The sequence below is a fragment of the Pleurodeles waltl genome, chromosome 2_2, assembly GCF_031143425.1.
Source record: "Pleurodeles waltl isolate 20211129_DDA chromosome 2_2, aPleWal1.hap1.20221129, whole genome shotgun sequence".
NCBI lineage: Eukaryota > Metazoa > Chordata > Amphibia > Caudata > Salamandridae > Pleurodeles > Pleurodeles waltl.
In genome coordinates, this window is record NC_090439.1 from 738,995,734 (window position 1) to 739,021,676 (window position 25,943).

At 47.2% G+C, this 25,943-nt stretch overlaps 1 protein-coding gene across 1 annotated transcript in view; it reads right to left on the reverse strand.

Moving 5' to 3' along the window:
• The window catches only part of TRPA1 (transient receptor potential cation channel subfamily A member 1), a 1,042,932-nt gene that overhangs the window by 159,115 nt on the left and 857,874 nt on the right, over nt 1–25,943 (reverse strand). The window contains exon 23 of the mRNA XM_069220348.1: nt 13,056–13,231. Within this exon, the coding sequence (XP_069076449.1) occupies nt 13,056–13,231 (176 nt within the window). The remainder of the gene's footprint in view (nt 1–13,055; nt 13,232–25,943) is intronic.

A 25,943-nucleotide genomic window follows, 5' to 3' on the forward strand; every position in this document is an offset into this window, starting at 1 on the left:
GTAGGACATATAGTAATGTGGTTTATATGTCCTGACAGTGAAATACTGCCAACTTCGTTTTTCACTGTTGCAAGGCCTGTCTCTCTCATAGGATAACATGGGGGCTACCTTTAAATATGATTAAAGTGTAGATTCCCCTAGAGAGTAGATGGGCATGTGGAGTTTGGGGTCCCCGAACTCACAATTTAAAAATACATCTTTTAGTAAAGTTGATTTTAAGATTGTGCGTTTGAAAATGCCACTTTTAGAAAGTGAGCATTTTCTTGCTTAAACCATTCTGTGACTCTGCCGTGTTTGTGGATTCCCTGTCTGGGTCAGTTTGACAGTTGGGTTGTTTTTCACCTCACACCAGACAGTGACACAAAGGGGGCTGGGGTGTAACCTGCATTTCCTGATTAGCCATCTCTGCTAGGAGGGAGGGGTGGAGTGGTCACTCTCATCTGAAAGGACTGTGCCTGCCTCTGACAATGCCGGCTCCAACCCCCTGCTGTGTGTCTGATGACTTGCCTGGGCAAGGCAGGATTTCACAAGTAGGTGTGAGTCCCCTTTGAAGAAAGGTGACCTTTAAAGACTAAAATGGCTATAAGAAGGGCACCCAAATCTACAGACTTTAGAAACATTTCTGGAACCAAGGGGAACTTCTGCCTGGAGAAGAGCTGATAGCTGAGGAAGAAGTGCTGCCCTGCCTGTGACTGTGCTTTGTGGAGCTTTCCTGCAGTGCTGCTTCTGCCAGAGTAAGAGGGCAAAGACTGGACTTTGTGTGCCTTCCATCTTGTGAAGAAATCTCCAAGGGCTTGATTTAGAACTTGCCTCCTGTTGTTTGAAGTCTCAGGGACAGCAAAGACTTCTCTCTGCCAGCACCTGGAGTCTCTGGAGAGACTCCTGCTCTGACAAGTGGTGCCCTATCCAGTCCCTGGGCCCTTGAAAGGAAAGCTGGTGGAATCCAAGGAAATCGACTTCGGACGACTTCGGACCGACGCCGCTGCTGAATCCGGTAACGCCGCCTGCACCTGATGCCGTGACCTTCGCTGGAACGCGACGTTCTTCACAGGCCCGACGCCGCAGCAGCCCCGCTGAAGTCCGCGACTCCGTGGAAGTCGCCTCACCACGTCGTGACCGACGCCGCTTGAAGGGCGCGGATTCAACGTTTCGCACAGACGCCTCAATTCCCGACTTCGCGCATCAGCTTGTTTTCACTCTTCACCAAAGGTACTGTACTTGGGGGTCTACACGACTCCGTGTCCGGCGCTGCTGCTGTCGGCTTGTTGGGAACGACTCCGTCACGACGCCGTGTTAACATCTCATCAAAGCATTTTTGTTTCTAAGCGCTATTTTTGAGTTTAATCTCTAAAAATTCATAACTTGACTTGTGTATGTCGGATTTTTGTCGTTTTGGTCTTGTTTTGTTTAGTTAAATATTTCCTATTTTTCTAAACCGGTGTTGTGTTATTTTGTAGTGTTTTCATTAAGTTACTGTGTGTGTTGGTACAAATACTTTACACCTAGCACTCTGAGGTTAAGCCTACTGCTCTGCCAAGCTACCAAGGGGGTAAGCAGGGGTTAGCTGAGGGTGATTCTCTTTTACCCTGACTAGAGTGAGGGTCCTTGCTTGAACAGGGGGTAACCTGACTGTCAACCAAAGACCCCATTTCTAACATTGGTGATCAGCGGTTGGGATTTGGACTTGTATTTGTGCTTGACATACAGTGATTAAGTGTACACTACTGTTTGAGTTCAGACCACTACGTGACCACATACTACTAGTCTTGTGATTTTTGTTTTTTTCTATTTGGACTGTTTTTTCTCTGCATTCAGTTTCTTTTTTCGCTGATCCGGTGATTGACTTTTCTGGAACTTCATTTGAGAACTTGCTTTTCTGCATTTGGAACTTTGCACTCTTTTAACCTTTTATCATGTCTCTACTTGGAGATGCATCAGTTGAAGCTGTTTTTGACCTGAAGCAATTGGATAGTTATAACAAGGCTCAGCTAAAGCAGTTTTGTAAAAATTTTGGTTGTCCCATTAAGAGCTCTTCCAAGAAGGATGAGCTGAAAAAGGCGCTGAGGGCCTGGGTGACAACCAGAAGCACTGGAGGGCACACTGAGGATGAGGAGGAGGATGAGGATGAGGAGGGAGAGCAATCAGTACATAATGGTATAGTGGGGGGACCTGTTATTCCCAGGGAAAGAGTCTCTAGGGCAAGTAGCAGTGCATCCTCCAAGGGTCTGACACCTGGAGAGTTACAGGACAGACAGGCAGAGAGGGAGTACCAATTGGAGCTGAAAAAGCTCAGTCTAGAGATGGAACAGAGAAGGCTGGCCATTGAGGAAAGGAGGTTAGCAATGGCTCATGAGCTCAGTTTAAAAGAGATAGATCAGAGGAGTCAGCCCAGTAGGGATGGTGGCAGCAATCCTACAGTGCAGCCTGAGAGAAGGGTACACATCCCAAAAGACCTTGTGAGGGATTATAAGAGGGAGGATGATATCTACTTGTGGTTCAAGGGTTGTGAGTCAGCTCTCCACATGAACCTGGTCCCTGAAGCTCATTGGGGGGCAGCCCTGTGGAAGCATTTTGAGGCAGAGGGGAGGGACACACTGACAGCCTTAGGGGATGCTCAGGATCTCACCTACCCTGTCATGAAGGAGGCCTTACTCACCAGGTATGGTCTCACCCCTGAGCAGTACAAGGAGAAGTTTAGATCCTACAAGAGAAAGGAATCCCAAACATGGTTGGAATGTGTTGATTCTTTTTGCAGGTCACTGGATGGTTGGGTGAAGGGCAGTAAGGTAAACACGTATGAGGGGCTTTACAATTTAATTGCTTGGGAGCACTTGTACAGTTTATGTTTTCCAGAGCTGCGCCAGCACCTCATTGACAGAAAGCTGACTAACCCCAGGAAGCTTGCACAGGAAGCGGACCGCTGGGAGAGCACCAGGGTCCAAAAGAGGTATGAGGGAGACCACGCTAAGGGTGGGCAGGGTCCCTCTCAGAAGAAAGGGGGGGTAAGGGCAAACAGGGGGAGTTCTCTAAAGGGCCCCAAACTGATTCCCAGGGTAAGGATTCCCAACCCCCCAGTGAAAAGAAGCCATGGTTGTCCAAAGGGAAGCCAGTGGCAGGTGGTCCCCACGTAAGTGCTATGCATGTGACCAGGTGGGTCATGTGAGGGGGGACCCCAAATGCCCCAAAAGTACACCGGCACCCACTGGTGCACCGTCCCATGGTTTGGCCAGTGTAGCGCTTGGGGAGGAGTTGGTTTCAGGTGGGTGGGAACCAGCAGAAATGACCCTTGTCTCACTAGGGGACAGTGAGATGGTCCAGAGAAACCTAGTGCCTGATAACACTAAGAAGTAAGGGCAATGGGTGACCATCAATGGACTTAGGGTGGAGGCTCTGAGAGACACAGGAGCCAGTGTGACTACAGTGAGGAGTCACCTGGTGTCTGAAGAGGAGATTGATCCCCGGGTACTTCACCAAGTAGTTGCGGTAGACAACTCTGAGCGCCTCTGCAGAGTGGCGCAGGTTCCCTTTGAATGGGGGGGGGGGTCTCAGGTTCCTGGAAAGTAGCTGTGAGTCCAACCATGGCTGTTGATTGTTTGCTAGGTAACGACCTGGAGGATTCCCCTTGGAAGGAGGTGGAACACAGGTCTCACTTGGAGATGTTGGGTCTGCCTGGGTGGGTATGCGTATCCACCCGGTCTATGGCAGCCAATCAGGGTAGTCAAGAGCCCCTGAAGCCTGAAACAGTGGCCCAGGGGACCGCCAAGAAGAGGAAGGGCAGGGGGCACAGGAAACCAGCCCCAGAAGTTCCCACGGTCCTGGAGGAGGCAGAGCCTGAGGGTGATGCCCCGGAGCCTACAGGGGAACAGGTGGCTGAACTGGGGGAGATCCCTGAGCTGTCGCAGTGGCAGCAGGAAGGGGGACCCACCAGGGAAGCATTCTGCACAGCGCAGAAGGAGTGCCCTACTCTTGAGGGGCTGCGGCAGCAGGCTGCAGCCCAGGCGGCTGGAGAGGCGCCAGGTACTCACCTGATTTATTGGGAGGATGGCCTCCTGTACAGTGAGCCTAAGGTTCCTGAGCCTGGGTCAGCTCGTATGCTGGTGGTACCCCAGTGCTTCAGGGCCTTCCTACTGGGTTTGGCTCATGATGTGCCTTTGGCAGGACATCTAGGGCAGGACAAGACCTTTAAGAGGCTTGTCTCCCACTTTTACTGGCCCTTGATGCACAAGCAGTCAGCTGCTTATTGTAGGTCTTGTCAGACTTGTCAGGCAAGTGGCAAGAGTGGGGGGAAATGCAAAGCTCCCCTCCAACCTTTACCTGTAGTCAGCACTCCCTTTGAAAGGGTAGGAATTGACATTGTGGGGCCTCTGGATCCCAAGACAGCCATGGGCAACAGGTTCATCCTGGTCTTGGTGGACCATGCCACACGGTACCCAGAAGCCATTCCTCTAAGGACGGTCACTGCCCCCGTGGTGGGACGTGCCTTGATGGGGGTTTTTACCCGCATGGGGTTCCCCAAGGAGGTGGTATCTGATAGAGGTACAAACTTCATATCCACTTATATGAAGTCTCTGTGGAAGGTGTGTGGGGTAACCTACAAGTTCACCACCCCTTACCACCCCCAAAGTAATGGTCTGGTTGAGAGATTCAACCGCACCTTGAAAGGCATGATTCAGGGCCTGTCAGAGCCCTTGAGGCGTAAGTGGGACGTTCTCTTGCCATGCCTTCTGTTCGCTTACAGGGAGGTGCCTCAAAAGGGACTTGGCTTTAGCCCCTTTGAGCTCATCTATGGCCACCCTGTGAGGGGACCGCTCAGTCTGGTGAAGGAGGCTTTGGAGAAAGCTCCTAGTAAACCACCCCAGGATGTATTTAGCTATATGCTGGAACTAAGAAACCAGACTGCCCGCTTCAGGAGTCTCGCTCAGGAGAACCTGGAAGCAAGCCAGGAGGATATGAAACGGTGGTACGACCAGAATGCCACTCTGGTTGAGTTTCAGCCTGGACAAAAAGTGTGGGTCATGGCACCAGTGGAGCCTAGGGCTCTCCAAGATAAGTGGACTGGGCCTTTTGAGGTGGTGGAAAGAAAGAGCGAGGTCACCTATCTGGTAGACTTGCAATCCCCCAGAAACCCTTTGAGGGTCCTACATGTCAACCGCCTCAAACCACACTTTGAGCGAACTGAGCTATCCATGCTCCTAGCGACAGATGACGGGGTGGAGGAAGAGAGTGAGCCTCTTCCTGACCTCCTGTCTGCTGGAGAGAAAGATGGGTCTGTGGAGGGAGTGATCCTCTCCCCCTCCCTGACTGAGGAACAGCGGAGGGACTGTCGCCCCGTGCTTTGACAGTTCGCCTCGCTGTTTTCCCTGATCCCAGGAGTCCCACACCTGTGCACACATGATGTGGACACTGGGGACAGTACACCAGTTAAACATAAGGTTTACAGGGTGACTGACAGGGTCAGGGCTTGCATTAAGGAGGAAGTCTCCAAAATGTTAACCCTAGGGGTTATTGAGCACTCCAGCAGTCCTTGGGCCAGCCCAGTGGTCTTGGTCCCAAAGGCTGCTGCTCCTGGTGCCACTCCAGAACTTAGGTTCTGTGTGGACTACTGGGGTCTCAATGCGGTCAGCAAGACTGACGCACACCCCATCCCCCGAGCTGATGAGCTCATTGATCGGTTAGGAGCTGCCAAGTACCTCAGTACGTTTGATTTAACATCTGGGTACTGGCAGATTACCTTAACTGTGGGGGCAAAGGAGAGGTCAGCATTCTCTAAGCCAGATGGGCACTTCCACTTCAAAGTGATGCCCTTTGGGATGAAGAATGCCCCTGCCACCTTTCAGAGGTTGGTCAACCAGGTGTTGGCAGGACTGGATGAGTTCAGTGCCGCCTACCTGGATGACATTGCTGTGTTTAGTTCCACATGGGAGGAACACCTGCAACACCTCTGGAGAGTGTTAGAGGCCCTGCAGAAGGCAGGCCTCACTATTAAGGCAAGCAAGTGTCAAATAGGGCAGGGTTCTGTGGTGTACTTAGGACACCAGATGGGGAGTGGCCAGGTGGCACCCCTACAGCCTAAGATTGACACAATTCTGGCTTGGGAGCCTCCCAAGACCCAGACTGAAGTGAGAGCCTTTTTAGGTCTCACAGGATATTACAGGAGGTTTGTTAAGGGATATGGTACCATTGTTACCCCCTTAACGGAGTTGACTTCTAAGAAGCAACCCAAGAAAGTGATCTGGACAGAGGCTTGCCAGAACGCTTTTGAGGCCCTGAAGGCTGCCATGTGCACAGCACCTGTGCTGCAGGCACCTGACTACTCCAAGGAGTTTGTTGTGCAAACAGACGCCTCAGAGCATGGTATTGGAGCAGTACTCTCACAGCTTAATGAAGAGGGCCTAGATCAACCCGTAGCCTTCATTAGCAGGAGGTTACTACCCAGGGAACGTAGGTGGAGTGCCATAGAACGCGAAGCGTTTGCTGTGGTCTGGGCACTGAAGAAGTTAAGACCCTACTTGTTTGGGGCTCACTTCCGAGTTCAGACCGACCACAGGCCCCTCAGATGGTTAATGCAGATGAGGGGTGAGAATCCAAAACTGTTGAGGTGGTCCATTTCCCTACAGGGGATGGACTTTACGGTGGAACATCGTCCTGGTACAGAGCACGCCAATGCTGATGGTCTGTCCAGGTTCTTCCGCCTTAGTGATGAGAACTCCCATGAGGTTGGGTAGTTGCTCCCCACTTTTAGCTGGGGGGGACACATAGTAGACTTTTCATCCTTGGCGTGGTCTCCCTTAACTTTTTGCCTCTGTTCCCCAGGTTGTTGATGGGTGCTGGACTCTGATTTCATTGTTTTTGTTACTCTGGGCACTTTACCACTGCTAACCAGTGCTAAAGTGCAAGTGCTCCTGTTTAAAATGTGTACGTAATTGATTCTCCATGATTGGCATATTTGTTTTACTGTTAAGTCCCTAGTAAAGTGCACTAGAGGTGCCCAGGGCCTGTACATCAAATGTTACTAGTGGGCCTGCAGCACTGGTTGTGCCACCCACACAAGTAACCCTGTAATCATGTCTCACACCTGCCACTGCAGTGTCTGTGTGTGTATTTTTACTCTGTAAATTCGACTTGGCAAGTGTACCCACTTGCCAGGCCTAAACCTTCCCTTTTCTTACATGTAAGGCATCCCTAAGGTAGGCCCTAGGTAGCCCCAAGGGCAGGGTGAAGTGTATGGATAAGGTAGGACATATAGTAATGTGGTTTATATGTCCTGACAGTGAAATACTGCCAACTTCGTTTTTCACTGTTGCAAGGCCTGTCTCTCTCATAGGATAACATGGGGGCTACCTTTAAATATGAGTAAAGTGTAGATTCCCCTAGAGAGTAGATGGACATGTGGAGTTTGGGGTCCCTGAACTCACAATTTAAAAATACGTCTTTTAGTAAAGTTGATTTTAAGATTGTGCGTTTGAAAATGCCACTTTTAGAAAGTGAGCATTTTCTTGCTTAAACCATTCTGTGACTCTGCCGTGTTTGTGGATTCCCTGTCTGGGTCAGTTTGACAGTTGGGTTGTTTTTCACCTCACACCAGACAGTGACACAAAGGGGGCTGGGGTGTAACCTGCATTTCCTGATTAGCCATCTCTGCTAGGAGGGAGGGGTGGAGTGGTCACTCTCATATGAAAGGACTGTGCCTGCCTCTGACAATGCCGGCTCCAACCCCCTGCTGTGTGTCTGATGACTTGCCTGGGCAAGGCAGGATTTCACAAGTAGGTGTGAGTCCCCTTTGAAGAAAGGTTATTTCAAAGACTAAAATGGGTATAAGAAGGGCACCCAAATCTACAGACTTTAGAAACACTTCTGGAACCAAGGGGAACCTCTGCCTGGAGAAGAGCTGATAGCTGAGGAAGAAGTGCTGCCCTGCCTGTGACTGTGCTTTGTGGAGCTTTCCTGCAGTGCTGCTTCTGCCAGAGTAAGAGGGCAAAGACTGGACTTTGTGTGCCTTCCATCTTGTGAAGAAATCTCCAAGGGCTTGATTTAGAATTTGCCTCCTGTTGTTTGAAGTCTCAGGGACAGCAAAGACTTCTCTCTGCCAGCACCTGGAGTCTCTGGAGAGACTCCTTCTCTGACAAGTGGTGCCCTATCCAGTCCCTGGGCCCTTGAAAGGAAAGCTGGTGGAATCCAAGGAAATCGACTTCGGACGACTTCGGACCGACGCCGCTGCTGAATACGGTAACGCCGCCTGCACCTGACGCCGTGACCTTCGCTGGAATGCGACGTTCTTCACAGGCCTGACGCCGCAGCAGCCCCGCTGAAGTCCACGACTCCGTGGAAGTCGCCTCACCACGTCGTGACCGACGCCGCTTGAAGTGCGCGGATTCAACGTTTCGCACAGACGCCTCAATTCCCGACTTCGCGCATCAGCTTGTTTTCACTCTTCACCAAAGGTACTGTACTTGGGGGTCTACACGACTCCGTGTCCGGCGCCGCTGGTGTCGGCTTGTTGGGAACGACTCCGTCACGATGCCGTGTTAACATCTCATCAAAGCATTTTTGTTTCTAAGCGCTATTTTTGAGTTTAATCTCTAAAAATTCATAACTTGACTTGTGTATATCGGATTTTTGGCGTTTTGGTCTTGTTTTGTTTAGTTAAATATTTCCTATTTTTCTAAACCGGTGTTGTGTCATTTTGAGGTGTTTTCATTAAGTTACTGTGTGTGTTGGTACAAATACTTTACACCTAGCACTCTGAGGTTAAGCCTACTGCTCTGCCAAGCTACCAAGGGGGTAAGCAGGGGTTAGCTGAGGGTGATTCTCTTTTACCCTGACTAGAGTGAGGGTCCTTGCTTGAACAGGGGGTAACCTGACTGTCAACCAAAGACCCCATTTCTAACACTATGCCCAGCCCAAGATGCCCTAATAAGGAGGGCAAGACCCAGAGATGCAGTACTGGGTGGACAACAAACACAAGGAGGCAAGGACATGGACAAGGAGAATTTGGATGACCCAAACCAGGAAGACTAGTAGTTCCAAATCTAGAAGAACCAGGACAACAGGGTTAGGTGGAGAAGGACCCAGCAGACCAGCAGGATCAGGGAAAGGATCAGTAGTACCAGGACCAGGAGGCCTGGAAAAGTTTAATACAAGGGAAGGCCAGATCTTGTGGTAAGGGTTTGCCCCAAAGTACTCTTACATATGTGTCTGGGTGGAAATATCTGATGTTCAGTAATTTCCATTACAAGAGTGATGCAAAATTACCTGAATTACTCTGATTTCTCCAGCCTAACTACAATTTCTCCCTGGTCTACCTATAAATTAGTGTTTGCAATTAAGCCACTTTTAGACCTAAGGGCCTCATGTCCCAAAATTACAGAGTAAGAGACCATAAAAGTGAAAAAACCCTTTAACCAGTTAGACAATTCAACACATAAAAGGACTTTTGTGATTGTTTCGGAATTGCAAATAAGAGGGGTCATAAAAGGGGGGAATAGGTCACCTTAAGAGCTCTTTCCCTTTTGGAAACATATTGGCAAACTCGTTCCCTTTTGGAAACATATTGGCAAACTCATGGGGAAGTACTTTTATAAATCGAAAACTTTAAGGAACAAGGGCTACTATAAACAAACTGTTTTACATTTTGGAATGCAGCCAGTCACAGAGCGTTGCAAATTGGCAAAAGCCTAATGTCTGCAATTTGTGACCACGTTTTGCAAATAAAATAATAATACATTAGGACCCTAACCTTTATAAGGAGATAGCTGCCAGATAGATTCACTTCTTGTTTGTAGTTCTAGCTGATGGTAAGTACTTATTGTAATCTGCATAATAACACTAACTTAAGCAGTTTAAATACCAGCCAAGTAAATAGTGAAGTTCCTCTGCTACTTACCTGGCTACTGGTCAAGTTGTGAATTCTGTCTGCTATTTAGTAGGCTACCAGGGGTGTACTGCAGAAAGTGATCTAGAGTGCAAAGGGCATGTGTGCCCTCTTTGTGTGCCATCAGGCCACTTTTGCAACACTGAAAGCTCTGGCACACATGTAGAGCAAGCACTAGCCCAAGAGGGCATTCCCTCTTTTTCAATGGGACATGGTCCCATGAAAATTAGGAAATCTATTTGCATCTGTGCCCACACTGTATTATAGACATGGGTGCAAAAGTAAAGAAGCCATCAGATGGTGAGGGGAGCCCTCTAGAACAGACAAAAGGGGCCATTAGACACCACAGACATCCCCCGCAGGTGGGTGCCCTCACACATTGCACTTGCCCGCAGTGGGATCTCTCTCCTCTCATTAAAGTACAGTGAGGTGCTGCCTGCACAGTGAAATATGGAGGAGCTGATTTCAGTAGCAGGTCTGTATTTCACTGAATGGGCTGCCCCGGGGCATCCCAAGTTCGCAGCTGCCCTGAGGGCAGTGCATGCATTGTAGTTGGGTACACTGTTCATGTTTGCACCTGGTACACCCGTTCAACGGTGCATGATGGCATAACCATGAACAGTGAATCCAAACATAATTTGGCCCCTGGTCAATAATGGAGGTTCTTCACCATTTGCAAGGACACCGGCCAAACAGTACATCATTTCTGCTATTTAGCCAGCATTCAGGTGAAAGGGAAATGCTTTTGCTATTTTCTAGGCTGTCAAAGAAATATTCTATAATATCTACTGCTTAACCAGCAGCCATGAAAATATTACATGTATTTGCTATTTGCATGGCTGCTGGCCAAATTGTAAATAAGTTCTGCTGTTTTGCCAGTAGCCAGGTAAGAAATAAAGCTTCTTTGCTATTTGCTTGACTGCTGGCCAAATAGTACATAACCTCTGCTCCATTGTTTAACCCAGCAGGCCTCCATCCCTGAGATATCTGCCATTCCTAATGGGTCACATATTACAACCTACCTCATTAATATTCACAAGATAGGCCTATTTGCGGTCTATTTAGAGGTATCTCTAAATGAAACTCAATGGGTTTCATACATTAGGAATGTCAAATTCCTAATTGGGCTTCACAGAAAATCCCAATTAGGTAATCGTTATTCCTATAATTTGTACATATAGCCCCTTGTTATTTGCACACCTGTTGATCAAACAGTCCAGAATTGCTACTACGTAGTCAGCCACCGGACAAATAATGAAATCTTTCTGCTGTGTGTACTGCCACCAGCCAAAGAGTGCACAATTTCTTTTAATTATACAGTGGCCAGATAAATAGCAAGCTTTCTCTGCTATTTTTGAAGCAGCCAGCCAAATAATACATTTTTCTACCATTTAGCAAGTGACCAATTAAATAGCAGAAATATTTCACTATGTACCCAGTGGCCAGCTAAATAGCCTCTCCTTAATATTTGTTTTACATGTTTTACATAATTAGTGCTGCTATCAAGCTCAATTGAACAATCTGTGTAGAATGAAAATTGAAATCAGCTTTTTTGGCCCTCAGTTGGCCTGCAGTGATAGTCATATCCTGTGTCACCCACCCACTTTTATCACAAGGGCTGGGAGTCTAAGTATGAGGTAAGGGAGCAGGTATAATCTGGAGAAATAAACAAAACTGAAGGGGATCAGAGGCGGTCTGTTCTTGCAAAATAAAAGGCATCATATGCAGAGACTGCTACGGACAGCCTGAGATCATAAGGAGCCAGATGAAGTACAAAACTGTAGAAGCATTAGAGCAAACAAACAATGAGGAATTCATAGGGCTCAGACTGTATAGAACTCTAGATGAAATACAAACAAAAGAATGTCATTGGGAGACTGCAACATAAAAAAATACATGATCTCTGCCATTTAGTTACTGGCTTGGTAAATAGCGAACCTTCTTTTGGAGTTGCACAGCCTTTACACCCATCTGCCAGGGGATGTCTGAAGAGTGAATGGGACCCACTTTACCTAACCCAGAAGGCTGTCCCCAGAAGACACACTGACTGCCGGCCATCTGTTTGTGGTGTACAGTCAGTGTGCCTCCTGATGGACTCTTTGACTCTGCTCTTACATTCAATTTACGGCAACAAACAAAAAGTGATGGATTTAATGCTTGAATGAATCTCAGTCACTGGAAATCACTTGGGCGACATTTCGGTCCATTATTTTTCACCCTCCATATGATTCTACAAAAAAAGCCAGACTTGCCCAAATCAATACTGACCTTGCTCCTCCTCGGAACAGCTCACCCAAACTACCAGATGAGCCCCCCTCCAAAATGGCCCACAAGCAACCCCAGACCTGTTTCACTTTAGTTGGGGCTCATCAGTAGAGTGGAGTTTGAATCCTTTTGCACAGTGAGAACAGGACACACATCTGGGCACACCCATTGTACCTAGGGTGTCAAATACAACAAACCAGGTGCTGGATAAAAATCTTGAATTATTCTTAGCCAGTAGCAATAACTCTGGGTCACATGCCAATCCATCATGTTTTGCCCAAAATGCCATTCCAGACAAAGTCCTGCCTTATGCAAATTAGTACCAAACCGGCTCCATATGGAAACAACTGTTTTAAAAAAAAAAAACCTTAATATAAAATTAGCCACAGTCCCGGTGGTCTGCTGGCCCTTGCAGACCACCGTCCTTGTGATTTTGTCCAATCAAAGTGAATCACAATATACATGAATAATAATGAGGCACATAGGGCAGCAGCCCACTCCAATTCATAATTTAAAAAATCAACCTATAAGTACATAGTTCAATTTACAAAATGTAATACTATTCACAAACATTTTATTCACAAATTGTAACTGCTTTTTGCAACCAGTATATTCATACATCTGGTCCTTGTTCTACAAAACTAATGAGGGTTGTGTGTGGCAAGTAACCTTTTAATTTCAGATAGGTTAAGAACACCCTCCCCCCAGGATGTAGGATGTTATATTCATAGATTATTTTCCATATACTGAATGTCACAACATATATTTTGATTGATTATAGTCTACAAACGCTATTCTATTGACACAAAATTATTACACGAAGGTAACCTTTATTCTCGTAAGTATCAATTTAAAATGTATGCAATTATGCACCTCACAATCTTTCATTGACTTAAACAAGATATTCTGACAGCCATACCTCTGAAGGTAAAGCAGAAAATTAACCCAGGATGCAAAAACAGCCATAGCTCCGCTTTGCCATTGCCAATGTCCAATACTTATGGATTGTTTCCACAAAGAAGATACAAAGATAATGCTTGTAACATGGATTGTCCAGTCAATTATATTTGTGGCATCCATCAGGTATTTCACTTTCTAAAAGAGAATCAGAAAATTAAAATAAATATTAATTTATGTTGTTAGTGAATATTCTGGGAGTAAAACACAATATAATATTTTACAGTTAATAGCAGAGCAGATGTCCAAAGACAATACCTGTCCTATAGTATCATTAGGCTCTTTTGGATAATGAACTTTCTTTTGCTCAAATGGAAAACTGAAATGAGCACTTTGCATACAATATGTAATGTAATTCTCCTGCTTATCATTTTGGGTATCTGTTTTCTTGAGTGTATGCACTCAACTCTGTATGAAATTCTAGACTCTCAGATATTGAGAATTGTGCTAGCTCCAATGAAGAGTTACATGTCACAGCAGATGAGGATACCAAATGCTAGACCTTTAGTGAACACTAATAATAATCAATGTCCTGGTCTGCCTTGCTAGGGTGCTTCAGTATTCCCAGAAAGTCCACTCAATATCCCACTGCATACAGCCTCTACCAATGCTTAATTTGAGCTGGCGGTTTCCTGTGCTCTGCACAGGCACTTAATTGTCAGCACCGGATCTAGTGACAGTCCATCCCATAGTGGCATTGTATAATTGTGAGGTGAGCACAACAGTGTTTAATAATTCAATATACATTACAAAGCACAATATCTGTCACTCACACCAATATCATAGCTTTAGGTGGCCTAGAATAGTCTCAATTATCTCACTTGTAGGAGTGCCATGGTTAGTAGTTGTGTTGGTACAGTCATTTCAGAGCAAAAGGGACAATCAGTGGCGCATGCTGCAGCGGCCTCCAGTGAAAGGCCCCGGCGCTTATGTTTTAACAAATTGAGCATTGCCTCTACCAAGATGTTCTGTACTGCTTTGCCTACTCATATATTCAATTAAGCTGTACATGATACATCCCTACCCCAACATTTGCCTCTTTCCCTAATTGTCAATGAAACCATAAACAGTCAAAGGCTGTAGCCATAGCTCTTACGATCCCAGTGAAGGTGCACATCTTTTTCACAAGTTCCACTTTTTAATGTGGCAACAAATTCCTGACCAACAATTCTCAAGGTAGACTTTCTTGGTGGATGCAGTTTTACTATCACAGGTAGCAGGAACGCTGTCAGAAATTACCCAGTATGTACAGATCAAACTCAAACAACCCTAGAATACCTGTTTCAAGGTAAGGAGTTAGTATCTGACATATGACACTCAAAAACATCCAGGTCTGACGTCCCATCACTAAAAGTGAATTACCCTTAAATTAAAACTCCTCACCACACTATTCTTCCAATTCATGTGTATCTTCATTCTTTTGGCATATGCGATTTAAGACCAGCTGCCATCAAATTTTCTGTGTACATTATGCACAAAGTTATTTTGCACTCATAAAGGCTCTGATTCAAAAAACATAAGGCTTGGACCATAAAACACCACTTAAAATGTTTTTAAAAGTAAGGAAAGTCTTTCCATTTTGTAAAAAGATATTTGTGTTCCAATCGCAAATGCCAGATAGCAGTGGGTATGCATCCTGTTTCGGATTCAGAAAAACAATTGCACTTTCAAATAATTGATCAGTTACAAGCCCCCCAGTTGAGGCTGTAACTAATCTGCTAAGGGGAAGCTATCCCTAAAAGGCAGATTCCACTTTGAGACTCATGCCTGCGGCCTCGGGAGGAGCAGGCAGGTCCCATGATCTTTCATAAATGGGAAGTATTTTTTTTAAAGCAGCTTGGGCCAGATGTAACAACTTTAAAATTTGCGAGGTGCAAAGTGCGAGTCCATGCGACTCGCACTTTGCACCTCGCATATTGGTATGCAGTATGGTGTCTCAGACACCGACTGCAACTCGCTATGGGGTCGCAATGACCCACCTCATGAATATTCATGAGGTGGGTCGCAAATTGCGGCCCCATAGCGAGTATAGGCACTCGCAAACATGGAGGCCTGCTGTCGTCAGCAGACCTCCATGTTCGTGACTGCTTTTAAATAAAGCAGTTATTATTTTTTTTAAGTGTAGCCCGTTTTCCTTACAGGAAAACGAGCTGCACTTAAAAAAAAAACGAAACCTTTAGTTTCGGTATTTTTTCAGGGCAGGGAGTGGTCCCTTGGACCACTCCCTGCCCTGAAAAAATATTTGTGGATCCAGTCACAAAGTGGAAGGGGTCCCATTGGGACCCCTTCCAATTTGCGAGTGGGTTACCATCCACTTGAAGTGGATGGTAACTGCGATGCCATTTGCGACGCATACCACTCAGACTCGCAAATAGGAAGGGAACACCCCTTCCTATTTGCGAGTCGGAAATGCATATTGCGAGTCGGTACCGACTCGCAATATGCATTTCTGCATAGCAAAGAGGCATTTGCACCTCGCAAACGGCGATTTTCGCCGTTTGCGACGTGCAAATACTTTGCTACATCTGGCCCCTTGTCTTTTTAATGAACACAGGCTGATTAAAAAATGCTGCCAGTTGGGAATTGCATCTGCCTAATTAACATGCGCTAGGCAGGTTGACACAAGATCTCCTTTGAATGCACAATTTGCAATGTGAGCTACTAGGACATGTCTCATCATGAATTGTATTCTCATCGCAAACCAGTGTGCACATTGCACACCACTGGTTGGCAAATGAGAAGAGCACTTGAGGCTGTACATTTGTTTCATGATTATATAAGACTCAAATCCCCAATCACATAATGAACATGGCTAAAAATGCTTAAAAATCAATTAAGACTCTGATATTGTTTAAACCATAAATCCAAAAATGTGCATATGCATATGCATAATAACAATGTCAATGTGCGCCATGATATGTGCCAGCATAACAACGACCTTGCTTTGGTACTGTTGATTCTACCCAACATGACCTCCCGGTCAACCCTGAGACAGAAATACGTGGTCAGGCAGGCCCTGCGTCCCTGGCCTGAAACAACTGAACGACAGATCACAGGTGGGGTGACATAAAACCCATTGACAAACTCCCAAAACAGGAAAGACCCAGAATGATTCCCCAGATAGGCAGCTACACCACAAAGGTTCTAAGAAATTAGCCCCCAATAAAACACATTTGGCTGCAGGGGTACGTGTTCCCAAAACACCATAAAGTTAGATGCTGCATGAGGTAGAAACCCATGCCAATCAAAACCCAGCACACACTCTACATGCAGTGATCATGTGCTCCCAATGCCGGACATCTGGATATGTTACCTACTGGCCCTCACTATATCCACATACACACTTTGTCAGCTAGTCAGATTTATGGCCTCATGACTAGGTCCAAATTCCTTTTTCCAAAGAATGTATTCTTTTTATTGCACCTTGAGACAATGTATAAAAAGATGCTCAAAACTCAAAAATTTGAGAAACAGTCATCAGACCCTAACTCTACACAGCGCTCTCCTGGATGTTACTTTTAATTAAACAGACTGTTCCTGCTTTGCCAAACACCTCTTGTCTTTTACTTATGTAAGGTAAATACGCATTTGAGCATCAATTTTGGAGAACCAGCCAGGAGAGATTGGCCCACTGAGCCTAGACTGCAGCCCGAGGAAGGGGACCGCACCGGTACAGATTTACATCTGCTCAAAAAAGAGAGGTAGGCAGACACCGCAATTGATTGAAAGTTTTGTTGAGTCTGCGGGGAGGTGGTCCATTCCGAAGCCCCCATTAGTGGGTAAGAAACTACAGGGCATATTTTCATAGAACTGACGCAGCACTGCGCTGCACCAAAATTGGCTGCACCGTGCTGCAACAGTTCTGAAACACAGGGATGCTCCTTATTTACAAAAATATGGTACACCCCTGTGTTTACTCTACAACTGGCAACAAATTTAGCTGTCAGCACCAACGCAGGCATCCTTGCACCATAGTGCAGGTTGTCTGCATTTAAGGGAATGAGTGTTTATGTGCAGGAAGGTGACTCTTCCTGCACATAAACAATGCACAATAACGATTTGGCACTTCAATGTGTGCTGCAAAATGCAAGTTGATAGCAAATTAGCATCACTGAATGATTGTGTATGTGCAGTAAGGGACACCTTCCCACACATAAGCAATCATTCATGGCCTTTTGCTCTTTCTATGTGTGCTGCAGAATGAAGGAGCCTTGCCCCCCTGCTACCAGTGCACCAAAAGTGAAAAATAAAATGGTAATAAAATGAATTACCATTTTATTTTTCACTGCTCTCACCCCAAGCAGTGTTTGGGGGTGTGCTGCTCTCATTCTGCTCATTTGCAGCATGAGAGCAGCATCAGGATTTAAAAAGGGAAGCTAGCTGAGGCTCCATAAGGTGCACTCGCACTGACTACAGTGAAGAAGGAGCGTGGATGAGTATCTTTTAAATTTATATTTTTGTTGTTGTCCCAGTGATGGCCAGTTTGAGAAGCTTACATTGTCTCAGCGTTATTTCCACAGCTCTCAGTCATGGCCCGTTATAACGAGCCGTGACTAAGAGCTTTGGAATTGAGTCTAAAGGCATTGCGATTTATTACAGTGCCTTCCACCGGACTGGCACTTGCCTCTGAGACACTCAACTGTTGAGGGTCACTGCCTGCCACTGCTAGAGGGGCGTACACGTGTCCTTGAAGCATGTTGCAAACATCCGCAGTCCTCAAATTGCGACATTCCCCCTTCCTTTCACATAATTCCATGCATGTGTAGGTCAACAGGTTCCACTCGCATCGGTAAAACACACGTGCACACACATTATGGGGTTGGCTAAGGAATAGCCCCATGAAGATCTACCCATAGAAACACCCTCACATGCCATGGTAAGAAGGGAGGACAAGATGACCCACAAAATAAAACTCAGGTGACCCATGACTAAAACATTCACCACTCCCTAAAATAGTTGCCCCAACTGGAGCTACCTCTGAAATAAATGCACAGGCCATAAATAAAGAAGAACACAGGAATATTCCAAGATCAAAAATGATGCATATATTTCTAATCTAACCTACAACGACAGCTCTTATCCAATAGGTCTGCAACCAAGCCACAAGGGCATCACCTTTTCAGCCGCCTGCCACCTGTTCAGGAAAACTTCCAGAACTCTGAAAAGACCCAAGTGTGCAAAGACAGAGACCACAGACCGTTTTTTGGACTGTTTACCACAAACTCTCTTACCCAAGCAAGACAACCCTAGAACTGCAGCACTTAACCAGAACAAAGACATCCTCGATCGCCAGAAGACTGCAGATATTTCCTCAGAAACTCAAACCCTTCAAAATTCCAAAAGGTATGTATTATTATATCCTTGTATATCCTTTGTTTGTTGTGAGTGTGGCTGCATCCATCCATAGCCAGAAATGTGCCTAGTCACACGGAGCCTACCTCACAATGTTACAATGCTTACATAAGGGCCTTTCCCACATCACTTACAACTACACTGAAACTAATGTTAGTATTCCACATTCACTACACAGCGCACTCTTACACAACACATGGTATCAGCACATGATTGCCGTGGGCACTCAGGCATCAGCCAGACCATGCTACGTCTGTTCGCTGATACCAAACACCCTAGGTGCATATAGACTTTCTCTATCCCAGGAGGCAGCCCCTGAAAAAGCAAAATGTCTCATCCACCTGTACCTTTGTAGAATTAGGACCAAGATACAACTCAGTAGGGTAGAATCCCACAAAGTAGTGGTAAACATCACCCGATATGAGACAAATCCCACCATAACTGTATCTTTACACTGAACCTAGTGATATACAAACCGAGCTAGACAGGATGTGCAGGTGGGGCACTTTAGGGGAGGACACTGTTTGGCCCCAAAACTTTCTAGAAAAGACATTCTTGTAGCTAGCAAATCCACTGCATCAGTGCACAAACACTACCGCTCCTGCTTCTGTCTGTGGTCCCAGGGTAGCTCTTAGCGTGTCTGTGGCAACCTTCTTTAATAAAAGTTGGAACCTAGACATGAAGTTCCTGTGAGGGGCCTTCCAACACAATGATACAAAGGGAAATTAGTCTTGTAGGGGAGGGTTAAAAGTCCACATGTACCAAATGCCATGAAGTCTTGGATACTGAAATAGATAGGTACCTGTGGTTGGAAGGGAAGAGGCAACTCCTAATTGTAGTGAAATTCATTATGTTTTAGAGGAAGAGACAATGCCTCTCGGCACAAATAAAAATTGTGGAACAATACTGCACGTACTAGACATGCACTGGGGCACCTCCGCAGTGATGGACTACTACTGGCAGTGTGGAGAATATGCTTACATGCAGCTCATCCCCGGACGGCAGGGCCACTGCTCCCTCATGACTGTGAATAAATCAATGAATAAAAGAATGATAAAATGTATTAAGCACTTGATTACCCAGAAGTATCATGGTGCTGCATGACAAGATCAGAGCCACTGAACTCCTATTGACAGAAAAGTCAGGTTTTTATAAGCTTCCTGAAGGAAAAGGGAGAAGCAGCAGATTTAATGGTGTTCATTCCAGTTCAGGGTTGTGCAGGTAATGAAGCTCCTGCCTCCTCAGGAGGATCGCTCGAAGGAGGGCAAGACTAAGTGCATGGCAGAACTAGAACAAAGAGTTCTGGTCAGTTAGTACCAAATCAATTGCTCCTTGAAATAGGCAGGGCCTTGTCCATTAACAGCCCTACAGGCAATGCACAGAGCCTTAAATAAAACATGCTGCTTTACTGGCGGACAATGTAGTCGACAGATAGCAGATGAAGCAGAATGAAATCAGTGAATCTTCAACAAAAGTGGGTAGCTGCTTTTTGTGCACTTTGCAGCCTATTGAGGAAGCCCTATGGGACATTTATGTGTAGCCCATTGCAATAATCTAGTCTAGAGAGGACGAGCACAATGACCACCATTTTCAGGAGATAGAATGGAATAAATGTAGATATCATTCTGATGATGCAGAGACCAAAAAAGAAAGATGCCATGACCTTGTTTACTTAAGTTTTAAAATTGAGTCCATTATCCATTATAATTCCAAGGTTTCTAACCATATCCAGTGGAGTAGGAAGATTACCCAATTCATTGGGCCACCAATCAGGAGACCAGAAGGATGTGTTGGTTCCAAACGGGATAACCTCTGTCTTAGAATAATTGAATTTCAGACAGTTCATGTCCATCCATTTGCTGATTGCACTCATGCATTCCAGAAACCCCATGTTGGTACTATCTTTTGAGAGTGACACAACTATCTGAGTATGCTTTGTGTAAGACGCCAATGATAGTCCAAAAGATTTAATCAGCATGGCCAGCAGAGTAACATGAACATTTAATTCCCATTGCAAACCAGTGCGAAAATTGCACATCACTGGTTGGCACATGAGAGGAGAACATGATGCTATACACTTGTTTCATGATTATAAAGGACTGAAATCCCACAATAACATAGGACCTCATTACGACCCTGGCGGTAGGTGATAAAGTGGCGGTAATACCACCAACAGGCTGGTGGTAAGTAGCGCCAAATTATGACCATGGCGGTGATATCACCCATAAACAGCCAATGTACCACATGAGCCGCCACGGCGGAAACAACAACCACCACGGCGGTAGCCGGCAATAGCCAAGCGGAAAACAAAGTACCGCCCACCATATTATGACACAGCACACTGCCACCTTTTCGAGGGTGGTACCAACGCCAACAAAAGCCTGGTGGAAACTGAGCTCAAAAGTGAAACGACTCACCATTGGAGACATAGGGAAGAACCACGCCGCCATGGAACCCAAACTGCAACTTTTCCCGATGATCTTCTACATTATGCTCCACCTGGAACACCAACGTCGACAAAGATGACTATGGTGAGTACAGCCGCCAAGCACACAAGGGAGGGAGGAAAACGAGAGTGACACACACACGCACAACACACACACACCATACACATAACCAGCTGCACAAGAAAAGCAATTTGTCCACGAAAAACGGCAGAATAATGCAAGGACAACAGGAATTGACTAAAGTGATTGTAATCAGATCAACATCAAAATGAATAAGTTGATTTGGCAATGAAACAGATATGTACACATGTACAAAAAAGGGACACTGCCCAGTCCAGAGTTCAAAGGGCCCACATGGCCACAGGGCACAGTCTAAGGCCAATCTTAAATCCTGAGCACATCCGGATAGAACACTGCAGGGGCATCAGTTTGCAAATAGGCCGGCACCTAAGGGGGAGGGGGAGCACCTCAGCCAGATGCAGGAACAAGCCGACTGGTTCTGAAGGGGGCAACATGCCCATTGCTTTGTCCTGGGGAGTGCAAGGCCACAGTCTCTCAAGTGGGTGACTTGCCCGCTGGTTCTGGAGGGGGCAACATGCCCAGTGTGCTGTCCTGGCAAGTGCAAGGCCACAGTCTCTCAAGTGGGTGACTTGCCCACTGGTTCTGGAAGGGGGCAACATGCCCATTGCGCTTTCCTGAGGAGTGCAAGGCCACACTCTTTCAAGTGGGTGACATACCCACTCGTTCTGGAGGGGGCAGCCCGCACAGTAGCCCCTGGAGGGGGGAATACACGACATCCGCTGGCGGTGATGGCTGCATGGTGGTGGTGGTGGGGGGAGGCTCCTCGGCAACCCCTGCACTCACTGTTGACTGCATGGTGGTGGTGGTTGGGGGATGCTCCTGGGCAGGCCCTGCACTCACTGTTAGCTGCATGGTGGTGGTTGTTGGAGGAGGCTCCTGGGCAGCCCATGCACTCACTGATGGCTGCACATCCACAGCTGGCAATGGGGGCCCCATGACAGCTGGTGGTGGTGGTGGTAGCAGTGTTAGCCTGACAGCTTCCGCTGGCGTAGAGTGCCTCTTGTACTCCTGTTCAAGGCTCAGGGATCCCTTACCCTTCCTGGCAGGGGTGGCGGGGCTCTTCCTCTCTCTGCCTGGTGGTGCAGGCTCCTTCCCCTTCCTCACAGCTGATGCAGGTTCCTTCCCCTTCCTCACAGCTGGTGCAGGCTCATTCCCCTTCCTCACAGCTGGTGCATGACTCTTCCCTTTCATCCCTGGTGGTGCTGGCTCCTTCCCCTTCAGTGTCGTAGGTCTTGTATCCTTACCACCACAAGTAGGTGGTACTACCACTGTCCTCGTGGTCTGTTTGGCTGAGTTGCTGGGCTGTGTCCTTGATACCCTGCCCACCCGTGCAGGACGGGGATAGGGAGAGGGAAGAGGTCAAGTTGGGAAAGGAAAAGCTTTTGAGGGACATTGAGGTGGGAGGAGGAAACAGTGATGGGAGTGGAGGATGAGGGAGTGGTTGTTGGAGGTGTATGTCTGCTGGATTTGGGTGCAGGTACATGGGCTGTATGCTGATGTGAGGTGGGTGGCTGTTGGGTGTCTGAGTGCTTGCATTTGTGTCCTTTGGGGGGGGGACAGACACAGTGGGAGAGGACACAGGGGACACATGCATGGATGTTATGGAGGTGTCAGCCAGTGAGGTGTGTGTTCTGCTTGGTGTGGTGATGCTGGTAGTGGATGTTGATGTAGTGCTGCAGGTGTGAGTGTGGACGTAAATGGAAGGAAGGTGGAGGAGGAGAAGGAGGGGGAGACAGTGGAGGCTGTGGATGTTGTCGTGTCTGTAATGGTATGGTGTTTGTGTAGTGCCTGTGGGATGAAGTGTGGTGCTTGTGTTTGCCTGTACCACTCATGGGTGTTGTCTTGTGTGCATGCCCGTCTGTTCATGTGCTTGGGATGGGTTGGGGAGAATGGGACTGGGAAGTGGAAGTTGGAGAGGGTACGGTAGACACAGGGACAATGACTGCCATCAGGGAGGAGGCCAGAGCCTGAATTGATCTCTGTTGGGCAGCCAATCCACCATGAATGCCCTCCAGGAATGCAATGCATTGCTGCATCTGGGATGCCAACCCCTGGATGGCATTCACAATGGTTGACTGCCCTACAGAGATGGATCTCAGGAGGTCAATAGCCTCCTCACTCAGGGCAGCAGGTCTTACTAGAGTTGTCTGGGGCGAAGAAGATGCCCAGTCTCCTGGGTGAGCGGGCACGGGAAACTTGCTGAGGGGCTACTGGGAAGTTGGTTCTGGTACGGGGTTGACGGCTGTACCTGCAGCTTGGGAGGTGACAGAGGTGTCCACCACCACCAGGGAGCTCCCATCAGGCGAGGTATCAGAGTCTGTGTTTTCCCTTCCAGTCTCTGCTGTGGTGCTTCCCTTGCTCTCTGTCCCGCTGGTTCCCTCGGCGTCGGTGGACTCTGCCTCCAGGGTCCTGTGGGATGTAGCTCTCTCTGTCGCTGGTGCCTCTGCTCCTCCACCAGATTATGCTAATGCACATAGGGACAGGATGACAAAAGAAAGGGGGGCAGAGAGACAAAAGATACACTGGGTCAATGACTGCACCAACACATCCGTTGGTGTGCACAGCACCCTCACAAACAGGGAACAAGCCTACACACTAATCACTGCACTACCATTGACTTGGCTAGTCACCAAGGCAGGAGGAGGAGCACATACCGCCAACTGCAGCACACCTGGGACCCACGCAGCCCTGCCTAGAAGTGAATTCTAACAAGCTAGGTTACCTGTATTTGCCATGTAACCCTTACCCTACAGAGGATCTATGCTGCTATGTCTGGCCTGGCATTAGGGGCACCCACTAACACACAACCACCACCCGGATACCACCCCACCAGTCATAAGTTGTAACTATACTCACTATACTCACCCCCTTGTGGCTGCTGTGATGCCCTCAAGCGCCCATCCAGCTCAGGGTAGGCCACTTCCAGTATGCGGGCCTTCAGGGGGGTCAGGGTCTGCCAGGCACCCCTTCCTCGTTGGGAGGCCATCCCCAGCTGGGCCTCGGCGGTCTTCCATGCCCAGCGTCTCAAGTCCTCCCACCGTTTGCGACAGTTGGTGCTGTGCCTGCCATAGACCCCCAGGGTCCACACCTCCTTGGTGATGGCACGCCATAATCCCTTCTTCTGATGGGCACTGACCTGCAGAGGTAATACATACAGGAGATCTCCATTAAACAAACAGTCCAGCCTGTCACACACATGGCCCACCATACCCGATTCAATCAACATTGCAAAACACATAGGCAAGCTTACAACATGTACACCGCCAAGAGGAAATCCACCCACCCTTACACAATGCCTTCACACACAACTCCATGCATTCATGCCACATGCATCGTGCCCACAGTGTACTCACCTGTTGGTCTGGAGGCACATACAGCAGTTTGTACTGGAGTAGGACCCCATCCACCAGTCACTCCAACTCCTTAGAAGGGAAGGCTGGTTCCCTTTACCCGGTCACACAGGCCATGGTAGGTTCCAGACACGAATATGTGACAGAACAACTAGGTCCTAAACAACTATAGCCTAAACCACTACTGCTAAACAACTAAAAAGTCTCTACAACTAAGTACTGAACAACTACTGTCTGAACAACTACTGTGTCTGAATAACAATTGCCTGAACAACTAATATAGATATATATTCTAAACAACTAATAAACCATAAAAACCAAAAGGAAAACCTTACCTTAAAATTAGTTGTTCAGGCAATTGTTATTCAGACACAGTAGTTGTTCAGACAGTAGTTGTTCAGTACTTAGTTGTAGAGACTTTTTAGTTGTTTAGCAGTAGTGGTTCAGGCAAGTAGTAGTTTAGACCTAGTTGTTCAGGATGTTTCCCTCCAGACACAGGTCACAGCAGAAAATGTAGTGTAGGTCTTCTCCTGTGGAAGGTCAGGAAACAAGTGATGATTGAGAAATAAAATGGCGGTCACATCCACAGCAGTGTATACCGTCAACGCTGGCGTACATCCCCATTGGCCACTGTACCCCATAGGGCCCAATATTATCCAATGAAGAATTGCACAGCGGTTCACGACCGCCTACTGCTACAGCGCACAACGTTGGCGGAATTACCTTACTTCCACCTGTCCTTCCACTCCGGGCAGGCAGTTGCCATTTCAGGAGGCGGGGGAACAGGCCTATCTATAATTGCTGCGTTACAGGATAAAAAACACATACTTTTAATTCCACTGTTCCAAGACATGATTGCACAATGTGGACTGCTGTTGTGGTATAGTTGTTCAAATTGTGACAGACTACTCACTCTTGTGTCCCTTAGATACCTACCGCTACGGATGAATAGGAGATGGAGACATACCCCGATGTACAGACCCCAGGTGGACTTTACTACACTGGAGGACAGGCACATAATACTCAGCATTAGACTGGAGATGGCCACAATCACAGAGCTGTGTGCCCAGTTGGAGCCTGACCTGATATCAGCTATCCGTCATTCCACTGGGATCCCCCCTCTTGTGCAAGTTCTATCAGTGCTCCATTTCCTGGCAACTGGTTCTTTTCAAGTGACAGTGGGCTTGGCAGCAGGAATGTCACAGCCAATGTTCTCAATGGTGCTGGCAAGAGTCTTGTCCGCCCTGATAAAACCCATGTGCATCTACATTGCTTTCCCCCAAGTTGGGGATTTGGCTACTGTGCAGACTGGGTTTTATGCAATGGGACATAACCCCAATATGATTGGGGCAATTGACGGTATTGCGTTTGCCCCCCCCAGGCAAGATGAACAGGTGTATAGGAATGGTAAGAGTTTCCACTCAATGAATGTGCAGATGGTGTGACTGGCGTACCAGTACATTTCCCAAGTCAATGCTAAATATCCTGGGTGAGTGCATGATGCCTAATGTGATGACCCAACTACAGAGGCACAGGGTGTGGCTAATAGGTCAGCCTTGGTCCCCACCCAGTGTATGTTAGTGTACGCCTCTGGTGTTAACCTCATTGGATAGTGTGTGG